Source organism: Amblyomma mixtum, chromosome 10 (genome assembly GCF_055824585.1).
Source record: "Amblyomma mixtum isolate Tamu chromosome 10, ASM5582458v1, whole genome shotgun sequence".
Lineage (NCBI taxonomy): Eukaryota > Metazoa > Arthropoda > Arachnida > Ixodida > Ixodidae > Amblyomma > Amblyomma mixtum.
In genome coordinates, this window is record NC_143021.1 from 13,625,110 (window position 1) to 13,647,122 (window position 22,013).

Here is a 22,013-nt window from a genome sequence, read left to right on the forward strand (position 1 = left end):
AAAAAATCTCTGTGGTACTCATACCATTTGCAGAAATGTAGTCTTTCACTTCGAAGGGCAAATCTTCAAAGATGACAGATTTGCATCCCACTGTGTGCTCTAAAGTATCACTCTCAGAGCATGACTGCAGATACATCTCATAGGTTTGGTGCCGGCTTGCAAGAGTAAATGTTATATTCTTAAAGCACTTTAGCTTTCGGGCCAAGTCCTTAAAGTACTGATGCTTTGCTTCATACCGCATGGCCCAAATATTGACCAGTGGACCATACATCATCATGTATTTTGGGTAGTGAATCAAAAAGTGCAACTTGCAAGGTACTGATACAGATGGGAACATTCCCTTGAAATCAACACAGAAACACGTAATGAGGCGCTCAAGGTAGGCAATGTGCTCAACCCTTACCTGTCTGCTCATAATTATGTCAACTATTCTTCTTAAAAGAAGGTACAGCTTCCACACCTCTTGTTTTCTTGGAACCAACTCGCCCACATAGAATGGTAGGTATCGAAACAAACAATAAACTTGAGAGGCACTTCCTTTGATGTTCTTTTTTCGCAGCATAGCCACTGACACCAATTCAGGCTTGTTGCGCCTATCACTCTGAGGGTAGGAAAATCCAGCAATGGACGAGTTTAAGCATTCTATTGTGAAAAACCCATCTTTCACGAGAGAAGAAATAGCTAGCTTCAGAAAAAAAGGAAGGACACCTTCATGCAAATCATGCATAACATCAGGTGGAAGGTGCTGTGTAGGCTGGAATCCCGAAAAGTGCACAGCACAGTCGCTGCGCACTCCATACAGAGACAAGGAGCTCAATCCACGGGAAAGCAAGTTGAGGTGCTGGTCATGTACTGCTGGTGTCCTTTCAACAAAGTCTGATGTCCGGTGTTTCCTAGATATTTCATCCCGTAGTGCCATGCAGTGCCGGCATATTCTGCCATGTCTAAAACTGCACTTAAAGCCACCAAGCCTGTGCAAGGAAAGATTGTCACCAGTAACAAAAAACACGGAACCCGTTCTGACTTCTCCATTAATAATGATTCCGACAGTTTCAAGGGAGGCTATGTCTTTACACAGAGGCTTCAGTATCTCATTTAATCCATACTTGGCCACAAGAGTTTCTCTAGCAAGCAATGCCAAGTGGATAGATGACAGCCGTGACCTTGCATCGACTGGAGCATTCAGAACACTGTAATAAACTGCCATCATCTTGTGCCTGCCACGCCTGCTTCCAAGGGGATCGCAGACCTCAAACTCATCGGTATAAAGTTGAATGCAAATTTTTCGTGTATCCCCTTGAAAGAAGGCATGTTCTCGAAATGCAGTCCCATCAAACACATCAACAAGATAATCTCCTTGCTTTCTTTGATGTCTGGAACACAAATCAGTCAAGGACTTTTGGAGTGAGTACTCCACAACTTTCAATACTGGAACATAACTGTAGGTATGCTCTTTTCCACTTGAGTCTTTACCAAGAGAAATAGTCTCAGGTGAAACAAATGGTAGAACAAGTTTCCAGAACTTTTGACGATGGTGTTCACTTAGGAGACATTGTAAATCAGTTTCAATAAAAGAACTGATGTTTCTGGAGGTGCCCTCAGATGCCGTGGATAAAAAATGGTCTGAAAATGATTTCATGTACATAACAACATCAGCTGATATATCTTGGACTGTTGTACTTGGCAGCCGCTTTCCCTCCTTCCATTTAAGCTGAAGAAGGGCGAACTGCTTAAAAAGGTCCGGGTGTTCACTAAATGCAGTACCCGCCATGCTTTGGTCACCTTCTGCACTGTTAAGGTCACTGTTGCTTTCATTGTCACCAGTGTCTTCCACCCTTGCTTGCAAGTGGGACCCGAGATCCTTATCACTGAAGCTGTCCAAGCTGTCTGAATGATGCCTTGACACATGTTTCCGGTATGCTCCGTAGGCTCCAAATGTCTTCAGGCATCCCTGCAGACCGCATAGCCAGTTCCTTTCATGGCCATGCGCAGCATGGAAGTGTCGAAAGAGTGATCTCAGTGTCACCTCTCTCTTCCGACATCTGTGGCACTGAAAGAACCGCATTCCAGGCATCTGAAAAGTGTAAAGAGGCATATATACTACACTTCATTCCCATGTTTTATTAAAGCCTAATTCCAATGTTTCAAACAAAACCAAAGCGCTGAGTCATGGCATGTTGTATGACTACATGAATCATGGCTGTCACTATGAGCCATGACTAGGAATACTTTGTTAAAACTATACACCTTACATTATATTACTTGTAAAGTGCTGAGTCATGCTGGATTGCAGAATTAGTCATGGGTCATGATTATGACTACGCGTCATAACTTTGCAGTTTTACACCTTACATTACATTGCTTGTAAAGTGACCAGTCCTGATACATCGCAGAACGACTACAAGTCATGACTTTGATAGGGCATGGTATGTATGTTTCATCATTCATGACTCTACAGACCTTCGCGACGCAAAACGCGCACTATGCGAAAGCTGCTTGTTATGGGGGCGCGGGCCCGGTCGCTAATGTTGACGACAAAGCGGATTTATAAATAATTTTGGTCATATAAGGAAAGCACACCATCCCAACTTAGTATTGAAAAAGCAAGACTGTCGTATGCCATCTCTGCGTCAAATTCCAGCGCGAATAAGCTAGCGATTTAACCGGGAGAAGTATTTTACGGTGCGCGTTTAGCGTTGCAACAGTTTGTACATGTTGGCTACATGGGTTGTGACATCGTACACCGGCGTACTGCATCATCCGAAGCTCGTGCCATAGGAGGCGGCGGACGGTGAATTTCGTGCCATGAACGGCGACGGACGCCGGCTTTTGCGCCAATGGGACATATAAAGCCTCCGCACTAAAAAAAAGAACAAAAACGAGCAGGAGATGTGCCCTCCATGCGGGATTTGATTTCCGCGAGCGATATACTCTGCGTGTCGAAGTGTGATGGGGGAAATTTCAACCACAAATGACACTTACCGCCGACAGAACGCCAAGAACGCTCTGAAGTAGGGCCCGACGCTTGCTGAATCTTCCGATGCTTACAGCCTTGCTGGGTTTGCCGTTAGTATTTCAATTTACAATCATGCAGTTACGTCAAGGCACTGCCGCTACTAACTCCATGCAAGACACGACGCATGCTGAATCGCCGAATTCAGGAACTATAGAGTATTCAGAACCGCTCAGTGTTTGTGGATCTTAAATATGTTTCTCATCCATGTTATATTTTGCCTCTATCAGTAAATTGCTTTCAATTCCATAGAATAAAGGCTGTAATAAGAAAATCAAATAAAATTTTGCATTTTAATGCAAAATGCAGGAGCGAAAGCAAACGTCGCCCGCGACGACTGAGTGCAGCGTCGTCTGCTACAGCGCACAAGCAGACGCCAGCACCCGCTGCTACGCGTGCTTCATCCAGCACGCTTCGGTCTCAAGAACAGTCCTTATTGATCGCTCACAGAGATAAATAACTCTGTACATGTACGCTTTTCGTGCACTATAATCCGAAAGCAGTGAGAAAGATCGCACGCGGTCAAGTCGTATCTTTTTTTTGGCAGCTGTGACGCTCTTCTACGATGACGTTGATGCTGGCGCCGCGGCGCGCCGAGTTCGAATTCTGAAGGCGCAGCGCGCTCCACGCTCGCGCGCGCCTCTCAGTTCATGACTCAGTGGTAGGCGAAGGGCTGTCAGTGCGCTGCTGTTCAAATGCGTAGTTTGTAAGAGCTCAAGATGGCGTGCGACGAAGGCGCGACTTGTCTGTTGCTGGTGGGCGACGATGGCCCTCGGAGAAAGTTGAAGCTGGCTGAGCGTAGTCTGCGAGGCCTGAAAACCTCCATCACTGCCTGCCGTCTCCTGGCTGGAGAAATTGATGTTGGCGTCGGCCGCTTTCAGGTGAGTTTTTCACTTTTCAACGTGTAATGAATTATTAGCTGATAATTCATTAACGCCTTTCTGAGTCGATCTATATTCACCAAGGGTGTACAAAATCGCCTGTAAACGCTTTTGGAAGTTGTTAGTTGCTTTCTCATTGCGCTGAGGTTAAATTGACATATCGTGAGTCAGGATGGAAGCGGATTATGCACACCCGACAATTCACGGGGAGAAACGAGAAGGAGAGCCAAAGATGGCGTACACGTGCGCGCTTGCATCATTTTCGGCGCATTTTACGCTTATTGTGAAACAATGATAACGCAAGGGCACCAGTATGCGCATCATTTCGCAGGGACTGTTTTTGTTTTCCACCGGAATTTCATTTTTTCCGTATTGTACAGCCGCAGAGGCTTGTGCACTGGCGTGCGTGGTTTCGTTTTGTATGGTGACGTTTTTGGGCCCAACCCCATGCGGCCTTGAGTTGCGGCCTGGTTGAGACAAATCGGACCGCAACTGTTGAGCTGCATGTCAACTGTTGCGGCCCGATATCTCTCAAACCCGCCGCAACTCAAGGCCGCATAGGACCAAAGACGCCACCATACAAAACGAAACCATGCACGCCAGTGCGTTAAATCTTTGCGACTCCGCGTGCACCTCCAGTGCTGCATGATTATATATATGTAATCATGCACATGAAGTGTACGTACGTGGAGAATATTTGGAGAGAGAAATTTGCCCATATAACTCAAAAATTAAGCGGCAAATGCCCCCTTTACCAAGAGGCCCTGCAGCAATTGTGTTATTGTTATGAAGTTATGGTTAGTACTCCCCTTGCTCAGCTAGCTGCAAGGGGATTAGCCGCTGCATTTATGGCATTGGCTTTGAGGTGCAGCACTGCTTCGTTGGATTTTTAGGTATTTGTATGAGAACTTTATTTACTTAATTATTCATGTTACCCTCGAAGATTCACACGGGGGAGGGCAGTTGGCTCGCGGGAGTGGGGCTGTACGCCCGGTAGGCACGACATTCCGTGGAATTGCTCCTCACAATTACCTAAAACGAAAATTCAACAGCGAGTGCTTGTCGCCATTGCGTTCGTTGTTGAGTTGTATTGGCAAGAGGGCCTGTTGCAAACTGTATTATGGTCGTCACGTCAGTCCGAAGAAAGTGCTGGGTAATATTTTTGGCTTAGCCGTGCAGATTTCTGTGCATGTAGCCGCCTCGATCACTGCCTTGGAAAAAAATTATTCAGGGACAGATTTGTTGCTGGCTTTGGAGATGGCAGGAAGTGGAGGGGCTGTTTCATTTGCTCAATGTGTTTCTTAAACTTCCTTTGTAAAAAAAATTAGCCTTTTCATGGTTTTCCCATAAAACAACTCACTAAGGGGAATGAGGCAACCCCTCCTCTAAAAAGGAAAGAAATGCCTGGGTTTTTCATATGCTACTACTGGGTCTTGTCTTTTATTAAGTTTGGCAATAATGCACACGGGTACTGTTTGTTTGCTTGTATTTTTTTTTTTTGCATGCGTTTCACTTGCCTATTTCAGTAGTTTAAAAAAGTACCAGTCCGTTGTTTGCTTTTTGGGCTCTTCAACTTATGTTAGATGTTGAAGAGCCCTAAAAGCAAAGAGAACGGAATTTTTTTCAGTAGTACACTGCTGAGCTAAAAAGAATTAATTTAGCTCATAGCAGTTGCACATATATCTGGCAAAAAGTAATGACAGAAAGCATTTCTCATGTTTGGCACAGTAACACAGCATTTAAAAATGTGATCATGATTGATGTGATATGCACATGGCTATTAATTGAGTGTAATAGAATTTAGTGTGGAAGTTTTATTTTAGGTTAGAAAATGAGTTGCTAATTTTTTATGCATGTTTTTATACATGCGTTTCCCCACACACCATCTCCAACACTATGATGGTGCATGTTCGTGGCTGCATAGGGTAGAAGGATGCCTGCCATTCTGTGGCAACCAAAATCTCCCCTCTTCCTTGACCTCGCAAACATGTGGCTGGCAGGTGCACTGATTCATTTTGGACTCGTGTTGCATATTTACTGTGTTATTGATGTCAGAGCGTGCACTTGACATTTGCTGCTCTAGTATGGAAAAAAATGTGAGGTATGCGCCACTGAGTAGTGTGCTTTAAAAGCAAAAAGTACAGGATTAATTCTGGTGATGGATTAGTGTTTTGGGCACCCGAGAAATTCAGTATAATATCACCAACTTGAAATGATACGTAGTCGATGTATGGAAATGTGGGGCTGCGCAGCTACCAAACTCAATTGTTTTTTTCAATAATCAGTTCACACTAATGAAGCACTTCCGTGGGATCAATGTTGATTTATCCATCTATCAAATGAGATATGCATTTTCTTTAATTGGCCAGTTGGTATACGTAGTGTTGAGTTAAAACATAGGAAATGTGGTGACTTTCGCATCTTGGTTATTTATAAGGATTTATTGTTGGGCTAGTGAGCATACATTCAATGTGATGTGCAGTGCTAGGAAATCAGACAGGCAATAATAAATAGAACAAATTGCCTTTGTACCGCACATTCTTGTCCCATCAATATTCCTTGTGTTGTTTTCCTGGTGCCTCGCATCGTCATAACTTTGCATTTTTGTTATGAACATATTCATGCCTGAATATCAGGGACCAAATTTATTTTTTTTTTGTATTATGTCTTGCAGAGGCTGTTGAATAATTTAAAAAGAAAGGAAAGTTTTGAACGGTGTTTTTTATTTTCCATAGTTAAAGTGAGCAGCAATTTCATGTTTTAGAATAAGTAATAAAGAGAATTAGTAACATTGTTATATTTACACAGTATTGCCGAAATCATGGTTTGACCCACCGGTGCCTGATATGTTGTACCCGGTTTACAACCTTTCTCAAGTCATCTTTGTTTTTACATGGTGCACAGCTCCTAGACAGAGATTTCAATGAGTATGTTGATCTCATGGCTGATGACGATGAAGTGCCTGACAAGGCTGTTGTTCGGGTTGTGGAGCAGCTTACTGGTACAAGGACCACAACAGAGGAGGTATGCTAATGCATGCTGTCGTTGCTATTTCTTGCTGCACAGTGCAATAGAAGGGATGTTTACAAGGGCCAGAGTATGCTTACCAAGTCAATGCACAGTTGACTAATGTTGCACCAGTGCATTGAAAGTAATGTGTGTGGCTTCATATTTGTGCAATATTTTATTCTGTCGTGACGCTGTAGTGACTCATGGTGTCTTGATTAAATCATAGTTGAATATCCTAGAACACCACCACAAGGTGAGCAAATCAGGGACCGATTGTTGAGTCACAGCAAAGATTAAAAAAAAATGCTAAGATTAAACTGTGCAACAGCAAGCACTGGACTAGCAACTGCATTTTTGTTTTCCAGGAAAAAAGATTTTATCATTTTAGCTTTTGATTTCTGCCATAGATATTAAGTGCCTCTTCTGGAATGATAACCACAATTGTTAGTCTCTGCTTGATATGTTGCATCCATGGTAGTTCACTTTGTGTGCCCGTTCATGCTCTGGCAGCCTCAGGCAGTGGTGCAGCATTAATGGAGAAAACGCAATGCCTAAAAGGTGCATGAGTGTTTCTTTGCAGCGTGGCAAGCAAGAGCCCCACGTCCTGTCAGACTGTCTTCTTTTTGAACTTAAGTGTTTGCAGGTATTAAAGCAGCCAAATTTCTCTTCAATAGTGGGTTCTGTGAAAATTCTGTTAACATGATTTTGAACCGTAGATTAAATTTGAACTTTTGGCACTTACTCCATAGTATGTTTGGAGTGCGTTCTATATTACTATTTTTAGTTTTAGGCTCACATTTCTTCAAAGAAGGTACCAACTAATCTTAGTCATATCTCATACCTAGCTGTGCGCCTTGTGTTGAATGCCTGGTGCATCAAGAATATGACATAACTGCTGAAATTCCATGTTGCTTGTTTAAATAATTCAGTGCCCTAGCAGATGAGTGAGAGAAGAAAACTGCTTATAGCTACAGCAGATGCCAAAGCTACTGAGCAAATCTCAATAGTCTGATATCTCACTAGCCATCAGAGCTAAAGCTACAGAACTTATGAACCAGGTCTGATGAAAGGCAAGGAAGGGTGAATAAAAGGAAGTTCACTTGAAGCTGGAACCAATTGTGACCCATGTCTGATGCTATTATTCCGCAGGCAAGGAATGAAAAACTGAAACCACCATGTTAGCTGTCACATTTCCTATAGTCCCACAAAAAGCTAACTCTGTGTTAAAAGTACTCTGAAGGCAGTATGCATGTTTATCTTAAATGGCAGGTACCTTAGTTGTAGCACCTTAGTTGTAGCACCACCTTTTCAGGCTCACAAGATTCATGCCAGAAAAATTTTAAGAGAAATGTGGTCCTGAGTATTATATTGCCATACATGGCCATTTTCTGCATGACAGTGCGGCATGCCCAAACACAATTCTTCTCTTAAATGTCTCCTAAATATTAAATCTTTTGGTGTGACATTCAGTAGAACTGGAAGTGAGCAGATGGAACTCTTGATGTGTGTAGCATTGCTATTGGTGCTCATTTCTTTTTGCTTGTGTTTTACTACTACATTAACTGCATCACTGTAGCATAAGCCAAAATAAGTCACTTGCTCCTGTTCTTCGAATGTCTTTTTCAGGCAGGTACATCAAGTGCTCCCAGCCCTATGACATCTAGTGCTCCCAGCCCTATGACATCTAGTGCTCCTAGCCCTATCCCTATGACATCGAGTGCACTTAACCCTGTAGACTTGTCTTCGGAGGAGCCTGTCAACTTCACCTTAACAGTGAGGTAAATCAGGGTTGTGTGATAGCATGCTGCATTATAGCAGTGGGGAAATTTCTGCTTTGACATGAAATTAATTTGCAGCGGAAAATTTTCTTTTGTTTTTTCAGTTTGGTTATTTGTAAGCTGCGATGTGAAGCAAATATTCACTTATATCACCCTGCTTGCATTATTGAATTTATTGATTTTATTTTGGAAGGGCCTACATAATTAGGTTCCTAAGCAGTATTTCAGTAATTTGTATGCAGTGCTGAGGCCTAGGGAAAAGTGAGAGGTGGTAGGAACAGTGGAAATTGCTAATAATTTTCTTCAAAAGCTGAAGAGGCTGCTTTCTGATAATGCAACCCGTGAAGGGCCTAAGTGCATGTATGAAACCCTCACGACGCACCATCTGGAGGGCAAAAGGCTGGGCTGTTGATTTGAATTTGTTATTTTCTAACAGCGCTGAAGGTGACGGACCAAGAAAGGGGCTAGACAGCACAGTGCTGACTACTAACTTAATCCTTTATTTAGAAAGATGGTTTATGGTTTATAAGGGCTTAACGTCCCAAAGCGATCGACTCAGGCTATCAGGGACGCCGTAGTGAAGTGCTCCGAAAAATTTGACCACCTGGGATTCTTTAACGTGCCCTGACATCGCACGGTACACGGGCCTTTAAAATTTTGCCTCCAGCAAAATTCAGCCGCCGCGGCCTAGATCGAATCCGCGTCTTTCGGGTCAGCAGCTGAGCACCATAACCACTGAGCCACCATGGCGGCTTATTTAATAAAAACTGTTTTTATATAAAGGTTGCAGATGAAAAAAAAAAAGAGGATAAGCAACAAGCACTCCCAGAAGTTAAAAACAAATGAGAACAAAAAAGTTTAAACGGATACCAGTGTGACATTTGTACTTCCACCAGCCCTTCAGGCAAACACAAAATGAAGCTTGCAGGCAAAATGTGTACTTGGAGTCAGTCAGTTAAGCAATTGCAAACAGAGATTTCAGGCCACACTCACATTTTTATATAGGTTTTATGTCTTGCCACAGGAAAGAGGAATTTTATGCACTACTCCTTCCCTGAATGCAAAACCCTTTCATCGAATACTGCAGTCACTGCTGGTGTCATCCACGTTGCTCAGTTGCTCGACTGCTGGACATATCCTTTTCTCCCTGTCTTCTCTGAAAACGACTTCAACCTCATACCTATCGCCAATCTTCTTAAAGATTAGCTGAAAAGGATATGTCCAGCAGTCGGCAAGCAGCTGAGTAATATAGATAGCAACACCAGGAGTAAGTGCAGTTCTGCAGTGCCGGACCACAGGGGTTGTCAGCCAGATTTGAGTCACACGGATACTATACAGAAGTCTGAACCAAGTGTCGTGTAAAATGGTAGAAGCATTTCCTTTCCTTGAAGATGGGGAAGTGTGTACGGCAAAGGCTTCAGTGAACCTGGATAAAAATGAGTGCAGCCCTGCAATCAGTGCAAGCAAGGCAAAACTGATTGGCACCAACTGTGCATATTGCCTGCCATCTTCACTTTGTGTTTTGCTTGGAGGGCTGGGGACGTGTAAAGTTCACACTGGTATCTGTTTAAACCTTTTTATTGTTATCTTTTTAACTTATGCGAGCTTTCGATGCTTATGCTGTTTTTCAACTGCAGCCCATAAAGCATTTTTCTAAAGAAAGATTCAGTTATTAGTCACGTTGTGTTGCCTTGCCTCCTCCTTGGTCTGTCATATTTCGGGCTGTTACAGTATGGCAAATTGCATCATGCCTGCCAAGAATTTGATTCCCTCTCCCCACCATTGTTTGTTTTTCACACCATCCCTGTATGAAATCTTACCAAGACCCCTGTTTGTGTGCAACAGTTTCAACACTGGCATTTTAAGAGGGGTGTAACTTCTTTTTGATCTGATATCTGTTCGCGTCCACAATGCTACTATTTTCAATTAATGACACACGGGAACCCTAGGTCCCTAGTAGAAAGGCATCGCTATTTTTCGAGCATGGTGTAGTTGTTCACGAAGTGTTTGATTCTTTATCCCTGTATGTTTTGCATAGCTTTAGTTCTTAATTCGGACAGCTTTTTTTCTCTGGGTAAGAGGGAGTGGGGGAGGGTTCTTTTTTTTTTATCTAAGATATATCAATCACCTCTTTAGCCAAGAAGATGATGATGGGGAAAATTTTTCCCTCCCGGAGTTCAGCTTCTTGCATGAAGGGCAAGACAGCCCTATTGGATCGTATGCAACAAGAAGAATTGTTGACGCCATCTACCAAGAAATGTTAAAGCATACACTGTAAGCGTGATTCTGTTGTGTTTGTTAATCTTCCATTAACAGTTCAGTATTTCAATATGTATGTTCTATTGCTCATTTATTTTATTGTGAATTATATTTTGCAGGTACCCTTCAAAAAAGTTTTTTCAGAAAGTGGGATGGTCACTTATTCAGCGCCACCCGCACCTAGCTGACGCATGTGGTAGTGGGCATGTGAGTATTTTGCTGAAACTTTTAGGCGATTTTGTGGTAATTTGATACAGGCAGTTGGCAAGGCAGTGTTCTTCTGTTTCAAGTAGACATCTAGTTGCCAGAAATGTTGTGAAGATAGTATGGTGGCTGTGTACGACCATTGTACAAAACGATAGAAAACTGTTGTGCACAAGGAACATTAGATTTCTTTCTAACTTGATGGCCTGTTGAGCAAATGTTTGCCAGTTTCATGCAGTGTGCTATTAGTAATATATGTTTCACGCAGTGCTGAGGCTTACTATGTAATCGTAAAATGGCAGGCTGGATGAACCAGAGCTCTTTTATGTTGCAGAAAAAAAAGGGACACTGATGAGCACTTGTTCTTTTTTGTCAGTCACTGTATATCACAGTTTTTTTCAATGCCACAGCAATGCAGTCGAACCCACTTATAGCAAGCCTTGTGGTTGCATGGATTGATTTCATTGTATCCGAGGTTCCTAATAAGTGGGCTTGACTTTTCACAGCCAAAAATTGAAAGTTGGACAGTGTATTTTGTAAGCGCCTGCTTATTCAAACTGGACCTATTGATGGCGCTTAAGAAGTTGTCCTGTGCAGTCACATGCTGGTCGTCGATACCCTTGCTACCAAGCTGGTTGAGGGATGGAACATAACTAATTGCAGTGGAAAGCTCTCATGGTAGGTGGTAGGCTAGCTTCCTCGTCACCGTCCTCAGCAGATTCCTGATGATGCGAGAGTTCTTGAATTTGGATAAAATTCATGCAAGAACAAGCATACAAGAACGTAGCTTCCAAAGCACTACGCCTTGAGAGTCTTCCTGATGACACAGCGACTGCCGGTTGCTGCCATTTATGCTTGTGCACAGAAAGCTAACACGAAGCTTACTGTGCTTTCCACCAGCATTTGGTGTCACCTTTCAAGGCATGTGTTTTTGACCGCCACATCCGGTAAAAAAAAATTTGTCAGCATTCCATACGTGTTGTATTTTATTTATTTTTATTGTTTACTTTTTGGATGGCCATACTCTTTCGGTATAAAGGAGGGAGGTGATAACATTGAGGCTAGGAGACCCTTGTCGCTCTCTGCTCCTGTAAGAAGTAGTTGTTTTTGAATGTGGGGCAAAGTTTGCAGTGCTTCTCGTTCACTGTAACCAAGTTGTGCAGCCACAGGTGCTCGTAGTATCTGTGACGCAATGCCATTGGACTGCACCGCTGCCCCGTTAGTAATGAACGAGTGTTCATTGTAACAGCGGTATAAGTCTACTATACTTGCACCTTAATTGCAGACTTATATGCCAAAAGAACGATGCTCAGCTGCTGATCCTAAGATCACAGGTTCAATCTTGGCTGCAGTAGCCATATTTTGATTGAGCCAGAATGCATGAATCTTCATGTGGTATTCTCTTACTGGTGCTAAATGGTTGTAGCTGAATTTCTTCTAGATGCTGTTTTGGATTCAGCTTCAAGAAATGGACAATCGCTGTTACGTGCAAGAAGTGTAGCGTGAGGCGTGAAAAAGCTGCAATACCTTATACATCATTTATCTTTCCAGCTCTTGAAGCAGGTGGCTTACCTCTTGTAGTGAATTATAACTATGTATCAGTGATTATATTGCAGGTTTTTTTTATCATGGCTCGCGTTATTGAAACACAGCAGCAAAACACCCTGCTGGGCAAGTTGGTGTGTAACTTGAGAAGGTGAAACAAAGCTCAAGCACGTAGAAGGCCGAAACACTCAAGAGACTGGGATGTGTGCTGCTTGCAACTCTATTGATTCCAGAAGCAGCTGATTATAAAGTGAAGAGGCGGGGGTGAAGGAATGGGTAGGAGGAAAAATATTATATGAGCACATGTCAGGACACGAATAACGCAAAGGAAGGTACACATATAACTCATTTGCAGAGCTGACTGTTTTCTGAATAATCGGATAGGGTGCCAACAGGTGCACTCCCACTTTTTAATCTGGTGCACCGCTATCGTCCGTACTTCTGCTTACACTGCTAACAGTTTGAAGAGTCTTCACATTTTTTTCTGTTCTTCCTTCTGTGAACCTGTACTGTTTTTCAATGCTTGTTTTCTCTTAGGCACGGTTGTTGATACTTTGGCCCATTTGGCCTATGTACACTTACCCATGCAAAAGCGGAATTCTGTAAACAGCCCCCACAGCTCATTTTGCAAAAGGATTTGCATGCTTTGTTTGACATTCTGTTTTTGCTATTTGATCATGTGACACAGTGATGTGAGAGATCTTGGGGAGGAGAAAAAAACACAGGAACTAAGTATTAATTGGCTGCCAGGTGCTACAAGTTATGATAAACTGTGTGAGTAAGGGATCACCACTGGTCTAAATTTCTTTTCAGAAAGTATATGTTCGTCTTTGTTTTCTTTCTTTTTTCACATTTTTCAGTAACTAATCCGTGCCTGAGCTTAACCAAAAAAGGAAAGCCTGCCTGGTTTAGTTTTCGAAACTCATTCATAGCTTTTGCATACAGTCATACAGTGCAGGAAAACTTGGATGGACAGATTCAGAAGCTGAGCCAGGCATGCTTTCCTCCTTTTGTTAAGCTCAATTGCAGAGGAGTTACTGGATGCTAACTCCCATAAAGTTGATAATCTGCATTGCTATCAATTGGCACAAAGTTTCTGTGGTTTTTTCTGCTGCCTCAAAACTCGTGTGTCACTGTGTCACATGACTGAATCTGCTATTACAGAGAAAATAGAATGTCAATTGAAGAATGCGAAGCCTTTTATGAAGCGTGCTGTAAGGTTCATTTATAGAATTCCGGTGTCGTATGGAAGTGCATGTTGGTGAGACGGGCTGAAGTATCATTGACTGTGGCTAAGAGAAAATGTTCCTAAATGGCACAGGTTCAGCATCAACGTCAGGACTGCGGAGAACAGGAAATAAGTGGAGCAAGGCTTCAAGATGTTAGTATTGTAAGTGGAAGTAACGAAGTAAAGACACATGACAGCATGTGATGTGATAGAGATCAGAAAAAGCTGGAGATCCTCTGTCGGCACCCCATCGCTGATAATTCATAAAACTGAAAATTAGTTCAGTATGTTTCAAGAAATTCATGTCAGATGTGTACTTTCCTTAGCATTATTCATGCTCTGGAACGTGCTCATATACATGTTTTTCTTCCTCTCTCGTCCCTCCATTCTCGCCTCAAGGCTGTATAATCAGCCACTTCTGAAATAAGTGACAAGTTCCAAGGGCCGTATGTCCCATTGTTTCTTCTGTGTGCGGCCCTTTTTTTGGACTTGGTCTTCTCGAATGATTTAAACGCTTCGTACATGTCACATTGTTTGATTGTAAAAACAAACGGAAAAAAAAGGAACTGAATTAAATATTATTTACCAGTTGCAGGGAAATATCACGGGGTGATCCACGTATACTAATTTGTAAGGCATCATTTGAAAGAAGAAAACATGAAACAAAAATTTGGCACCTGTACTAAATTTTGAAGAACTCCAGGTGGCCTAAACTATTCTGGAGCCCTCCATTACATCATCTTCTTATTCTATATATGTCGCTTTTGGACGTTTAAGCCCACAATTTATTTAAAAGGAAGACATATCCATTAGCAATTAAAAATCATTTGTACATGTTTTCATGCTTATTACATCCCAGGATTCGTGGATCATGATGATTCGGCAAAAGTTTAAAAATGAGCGGCGCAAGCTTTCATCAGGCAGAGTTGCTGAGAACCGGCTGAAGTATGGAAGCGGCGTGAAAAGGAGGCTCTCTGCTGCTAATGACGCAGGCTTGAAACATGGCACTGTTGGGCACACGTTGGTGAGTGATTGAAACTTAATCTTTCTGTGTTTTTATTTATTTTACTGTTATATTTAATGCAGGCACAAAGTTTGGCTCCTTGTGGGGAAGATTCCCACAGCCTTGCGCTGCACGAAGCTTGGCTTGTGGATGAATTTCAAAAGCCAAACCGAGACACCGCTCAAATGAGCTTCAGGCTGGAATTAACACACACATCACGCGTGAAGCAGCTGGCCAGCATGGCAGTGACAGCTGCTATCGAGCAGTTTCCGTATCTTGTGCACATTGAGTGGGTGAGTACATTAGAGCATGTGTGCAATTTATGTAGGGTTAAGAACCTTGGAAGCAGCTGCTTTCATCGTGAACATTAGTGTTCAATGCATTATAATGGAACCATGCTATAAGAATAAGGGCGCCAGATAACATCACTTTCACAAAATTATTTCCTGTGCACAATTTGCAGGGTTTATTACTTTCAACACTCCTTTGGTCTTCTATTCTGCTAGCAGTGATATTCTAATGTCATCATTCAAAAATAACTTCTACAATCCTCAGCCTCGTTACTTATTTGTGGTAATTCATTCTGCTGTGAATTAACCCTCATATTGTTAAGTTGAACACACATAAATGTACAAATGTTGCAAGGTAGTTGGCCATCTTGTATTATTAGGCATGAAAGCATGAAAATGGATCAAAGTTTGAGGGTGCTTCAACACACCTGCTTATATATACAATTCACATAGCACACATGAGACGGGAATCGGGCACATAAATGGCCCTCTGCTTGCAACTGCTTGATAGTTGGTAACACCAGAGAGTAAAGACATTTTCCATTGAACTTAAGGATAGCGTGCCCGTCACGAGCCCATCTGAAGGGGTGAAGAGGGTCTTAGCATGCTTATTCCTAATATATAAATTACTTTTATGTGGAACAAGTCCCTGTGCACTGATGTGATATTTTATGAGACAATTTGCTGAGAGCTTTCGAAAGTTTTGCTGGGAACTTGCTGAAATGTGTTCTATTGGTTTCTTGTGACATCAGGGAATGCAATAAAGGTAAAATTATCATATACCTATAACTCAGCTTCTATGATAGTCAAGATAATAGTTTTACCCTCATTGCATTCCTTCATGTCAAAAGAAATGAATGGCACTTTGTGCATTTTAGCAATTCCTCTGCCAGAAAATGTTTTGAAAGTTCTTGGCAAAAAGTTATGTAACATATTGCATAGGTGAACAAGGACTTGTTTTACATACAATTAAATTATACATTTGGAATCATCATGTATACATGTTCCCTGAAGATTTCATAATTGTGACTTCATTAACAGAATATTTAAGTTCCTCTTCTCCCGTTATTGCTCCTTGCAGAAAAAAAATTAAGTGATGGTTGCTCACTAAGACACACATTTCCTTTCTTTTTTCATCATTGTTCTCTAGTTCAGTAGTTTTGTGTGTCATTGGATCACCGCTTCAGGCAATAACAACACAAATCAGCAAATCATATGACACATCCACATTCCTTGCAATGTAGCAAAAAGGTGTCCAATCCACTAGTGGTCAACACTGCACCTGTGCTTACGAAGCCCATTACTAAGACACCTACCTATATACGTATGTTACTTATGCTGCCTATGGGAGGGATTCTATACGCACTTTGCACACCTTATGAGTCAAACCTAACAGCCTGCTAATCATACGAAGGGGCCTGCGTGTCGTTTGGGGTGAAAAACTTTTGTTCTTACGAATATTAGCTGTTTGTTCTGTAGTGAGCAACACTTGGTAAATGTACGTGGCAGCTCCTCCTTTTCTTTTTGCAAGCTGCAGCTAATTCATGCCCTTCAGTCTCCTAACAAGTGACATCCACCAAGCCGAGCACATGCCCCAGAAAACCAGCGTTGTGAACCTTGGTGTTTTCTGCCTGAAACTTTCAGTAGCACCATTTAGACATAGCCTGTTGAGGTTTTCTGTGAAGGACAAGTTTAGAGTAAACCTTTCTGCCAGTTTACCTAAGGAAAAGAACTTTCTCCGAGGCTCGTAGTCTTGGCACACATGGCCATTTGTTCAGCAAGGTTATTTAGTCGACTTCTTGCAATGGGCCTTTGAGTCAAAGGAGGAAGAGTTGTTTTTGTTTGCTCAGCTGGCAGAAAGTTCTAGCACTCTGAAAAAAAAAAGGAATAAAAAAATAGATGCAGTACAGCACTGCTTTATGACTTAATGAGTTGTCAGTGTTGTGTTCCCTTCTTTGTCCATTTGATGTTGCACTGTTTCACCATTATGGTTGACCAGCTGGTTCGACAACCAGCTTAGCTTACTGTAAAGTTTATCTTCAAAAACACTGTCAGCAGGTCTGCATAATGTTTCAGGCAGCCAAGTCACAATCTCAGCTGCTTTCTTTTTTTCTGAAGCATGTGTTGGTCTTGACTGAATGACGTATTGAGAGCTGAGGATTAAAAAGAATGTAGTACTCATATATTTCATCTTGCATTAAAAGAAAACGGAGGATAGCATCTCATACATTCAACAGTTGTTGCACACTATAAAGCAGAGGTTATTTCTTCCAGACAACCTTTAAAAGTTCTCTTGGATAATTAAAGCCTCCGGTATGACTACTTGGCTGTGAAAGGAGCATAAGGTCCGACTCATACTGTTGCAAAACGCAAGTTGCTTATGAAATCTGTCTAATATGCAGCATTTGCTACATATGTTAAATGAGCAAGCATGTTATGACACACTTTATGAGCACAGCTAGGTGTAATGTACGTTGATCACTTGTGTGAGGTACATCTTTTGTTGCCTAGAATGCATCTATTTTTTAATCACTTAAGAACAACTATGGAAATCAGAGTACTCCTTATTCTTAGTTGTTCATAAGCATTAGAAAAAGTGCATTATGAATGTGGTCACCAACTAGCCTACTTGAATGTGTTAACATCTTTTGTGACATTGCGAATACTGGGGTGTGTTGCCATCGGCTGAAGTTTCCATTGGTTAACTTATGAAATTGTCAAGCCGGAAGACGGTAAAAAAGGAATACGTGATGGGCACCATTCATGTCACAAAATGGGTGATCTTATATGCCAGTAAAGATTAAATCATGGGTTTTCAGTGGTCATGTTATCCAAAGTAACTGGAAAGTCAATTTTTTGATGTCGTTGAGAAAAATACTTTTTGCATATTCAGTGAACTCTGTGCATTATTTTTCATCTTGACTGCTTGAGAAGCGTGAATCATGTCAAAAAAATAAATATCCCAGCAGGCAAGTTGTTCTGTTTAGTGCATAATTTTTAATTCCTTGTAAGATCAGCTGGAGGGCAAAGTAAAAGCAAAGTTGTGCGTTACTGGAGTACTAACTTCAAATGATGATCCTGTGGTCTGCTCACTTACTTTTGTGCCTGATTTGCATAGACAAGCTTGAGGGGTGTGGTGGAAAATGTTAACTCATTTGTTTGTTGCTTTTGTCAAATCAACTTTCAGTTCCTACAGGATTTTAACACACTCGTGAAGAAAGATTGTGGCAAAGCAGTTGGAGATGGCATTCAGCGAGTCATCAGCCTTGCTGTACTAGGGTCCCTGAAGGCAAGGAACAAGGACCTGAAACACGTGCTACAGGTCGGCCCTGTAGGGGTCAGCCCCAAGCGAAGGAAGCGTAAGTGGATTTTAGTTTGTAGCTAAAAGGGAAGTTTTTTCTTTTTGCTTAGAAGGTATGTCAAAGTTTAATACTTGAAGTCAGTTGTTTATGCGGTATTAATGAAATTTTAACGTTCCAGAAGTGTAGTTCTTAGTTCACAACACAGAACTATATGCTATTTAACCACTGTGTAATCGGAAATTGAAAGCAACAGAAAACAGATATTAATTTGAAGGGTTTCAATTACCATAAGATCACTTCATTTCAGAAGTACAACATCTGGAAGATTTATCTAGGGAAGGGTGATTACAGCGTAATTAATTTTAGGTAATTTTATAATTTGAATGCTGAAGGTTGATGAAACTGCGCGCAAATACCCAGGTGCCGACAGTAGATCGGGATCAAAATACAAACCTGCTCCATCCCTTGTAAAAGCAGCATTAGGACCACAAATTTCAGGCTGCTCTTCCATTAGGGTTAGCATTTGCACGAATTTATCTTTTTATCTCCTGTACCTCTGTCAGCTTACATATTGCCCTTGCATTTATAAACATGCTGGACAAGACTGCTACTTCAGTTGTGCCAGCAATTTACATACCAGTCTGAGCAAAAATGAAAATACGCATTTTTACACTCTGTATAACATTTTATCTGTTTGATGTTATGGGGTAAAATCACCTGTGAAATAATGCAGGCAGCCAACATTTCCAGCTATAGAAATCCAGCTGTGTTGTCATAAGCATACTGTGAAGTCCTTCGCATTGCTGCACTGAATGAAATTTGAAAGTTTATTTCTTGCCTACTTTTCAAAACAGCAAAGTTTTCAAAGCGCTAAATATTTACCAGTGTAGGTAAAATGAAATATGATCTGCTTGCATAATTTTTGTAGCTGTATGTCAAACTAGCGATTTACATTGCCTTTTGTAATTATTTTTCTCCAGACATTCAAGCTACACGTGTACTGCAGCTGTTAAGCAAAATCATCAACCAGCCTGGAGCAATGGAGTTGCTGTTCATTTCTTTGGTAGGTTTCATTACGTACAGTTTAAGAGCTTTTTGTAGGAGGGATGCACCAACCGCTGCTGTTATTTCCTCTTGGCATAATGTGCCAGCTATCAGTGGTAAAAACTGCACTTTGAAAAAAAAAAGCTGCTACCTGTCCCTGTCTTCTTCACATACAGTAGGATTTATTGTCATCAAATTACATAGTATGGTGGGGGATAATAAAAGTGATTACCACTTTAGAAGGTTCCTAGCCCCTGTACAGTAAGTAGTGGCATGTGAGGGCACCTCTTGTCAATTTGGAGGTCTGATTAGCAACAGTATATATAAGAGGTCGAATGACGTGGCAACTAACTGTTTATATGCTATGAAATGAGTTGCTCCTCCAGACTCACTGCATCATAATGGTGGACAGCTGAACCATTGTTTTCAACCAGTTTGTAGTTCTGTTATCTAAATTGTGCCTGAATGCTTAAGACAAAGTATAGGCAAGAGTAAGAAATTAATCTGACAGTTTGCTGTACACATAATGATTCCCTATGCAGCCAGCATTTGTGACTGCCCCGGAAAGCATCGTTATGCCACCATATCTTCTGGAATGGATAATAAGGGCTCAGTTTTTTGCTGAATCAGCTATGAAGAAACTCTGCTAGAAAGGAAGTTTTATGTTATGGGGTTCAATTTTTCAAAGCAATTCTGGCTATGAGGAATGCCGTAGAAGGTGTTGAGCCTGGAAATATTATAAGTACTGCCAACAGCACGTGTAATATCACATTAATTGTGAACAAGTAGTTTTCAGATGGATCATCTTTTTCTGTTTTTGTGCAGGACGCCGAGGTTGGAGTACCGTGTGTCACCCCATGTGTGGCATTCTCTGGAGGGGATCTGGAGCAGGCAGATGATTTGTTCCTCTATGTCGAAGGACGCAAGCTCATGAGAGTCATTGATACTCCAACTGCCATAACTGCCATCATGGCAGCTTTCTGGCTTTTTAATATAAGTTATCCTATCGGGGCTTTTAGTTTGCTGTGTGTCATTGAACATTTGTTCCTTGGAGTGGCAGTATCGAAGCCTAAGCGCAGTGCAAAGCGCTTCATAGCTATGCACAAAAAAGACTTTTAAACTTTGCTTGCTTGAAGGAGGATGGTGTTATCCTAACAGCCACAGTTATGGCTACTTGCAGATGGGGGAAACTGCTACTTTTGCACTTGTGTACGCCAGTAAATGTTGTTATTGCTGCATGGAGAAGAAACTCCAACCGGCACTTTATGTGTGTGTTTTTTGCACTTATTATGTACGCCAATAAATGTTCTGAATGTTTCTACCGTGGTGTTGTTTCACATTGAATGCAACCTTTCTGCAAGTGCATGCCGGCTCCACTGCTATGAAAATTGGTGGGCACATAATTAAGCTACATTATGTATACATAAAAAGCTGTATAAACACGGTTATTTGCTTGTAATAGCAATAAGTACTGGACCCAATGCATGCATTTTTATACCATGGGTGTAAGGGTGCTAAAAACGCAAAAATGCCTGTAGGTGGGAGGTTATGGCAACATGTGCACCCTAACACCTTTTGTTTCAGTTTCATCATTTTTGGGTGTACTGTTTTCATTAAGTACCCTTTGTATGGCGGTATGAACGCATAAAACATCTTTGCGGGTCGGGTGCAAGGGTGCGAGTTATAGACACCTGAAAACGCCTATAAAGGTGTTTTATTTTTTACAGTGTAGACGCGGCGCACTGCGTTCCTTCAGATGGAGGCGCTGCGCGCTTTCGCAACCTACCAGGCTTAACCAAAGCTAAGCCCCCACCAATTTTTTCTTCATCGTCATTATTCACCGGTGAATACACGTCATGCTTATCGTCCCCCTCGTCGTCTTCTCCGAACTTCTTTAATCAATACTTAGATTTCAAACTTCGTGTTATATGTGGCAAGGACCCCCTCTCTCAACAGTTTTTTGATAAAAACTGCTCACATCATCCCCATCTTCAACCCTTCCAGCCAACGGACTATCTTTGTGGCGATTCTGGACCCAGCACACAACACACCGCTGATGTCAAGCACACACCAAAGACACACCAATGACACAGCACACCAAATCGCATTTACGGAACATTAACACATTACTGCCGTTGACCGTACGGTGTCCTTAATAAACATGTTAATGTCCAAACATATCACCTTGATTAAGCGCACAACAACAACAACAAAAAGATACTTCCCAGATATAGCTAAAGCTGTTTAGTTTGCTCTACTCATGAAGTCCGCTCCGCCGTTTTCTGTGCATCTTATATACACTATACTCCGTTTCATACATCAGGTGCAGCGCTGTCAAAGCTACGGCTCTTGTTTACGCTCCCTGCATCCGCGATAAAAAATAGTGCATGCTCGTGGCGAGCGGAAATAATAATTGCTTTGTCTGCAAGCTTAATATATATTACGTTTGACATCAAT

General features: G+C 41.7%; 1 protein-coding gene across 1 annotated transcript; it reads left to right on the plus strand.

Moving 5' to 3' along the window:
- The first annotated feature begins 3,690 nt into the window (after positions 1–3,690).
- Positions 3,691–20,875, plus strand: LOC149325172 (uncharacterized). The gene is made up of 8 exons (XM_089562449.1): positions 3,691–3,894; positions 6,799–6,918; positions 8,530–8,681; positions 11,060–11,147; positions 14,777–14,941; positions 18,398–18,569; positions 19,493–19,575; positions 20,382–20,875. Exons 1-8 carry the CDS (start codon positions 3,733–3,735, stop codon positions 20,673–20,675), a joined length of 1,236 nt encoding a protein of 411 aa, XP_089418575.1. The 5' UTR covers positions 3,691–3,732; the 3' UTR covers positions 20,676–20,875.
- Positions 20,876–22,013: the final 1,138 nt, after the last annotated feature.

What these genes read in the sequence shown, in the direction of transcription:
- LOC149325172 (XM_089562449.1), top strand. Translation starts at nt 3,733, where the DNA reads ATGGCGTGCGACGAAGGCGCGACTTGTCTGTTGCTGGTGGGCGACGAT. An exon ending in TTGGCGTCGGCCGCTTTCAG is followed by an intron (nt 3,895 to 6,798) that starts GTGAGTTTTTCA and finishes CATGGTGCACAG; the next exon opens with CTCCTAGACAGAGATTTCAA. An exon ending in AGTTGCTGTTCATTTCTTTG is followed by an intron (nt 19,576 to 20,381) that starts GTAGGTTTCATT and finishes GTTTTTGTGCAG; the next exon opens with GACGCCGAGGTTGGAGTACC.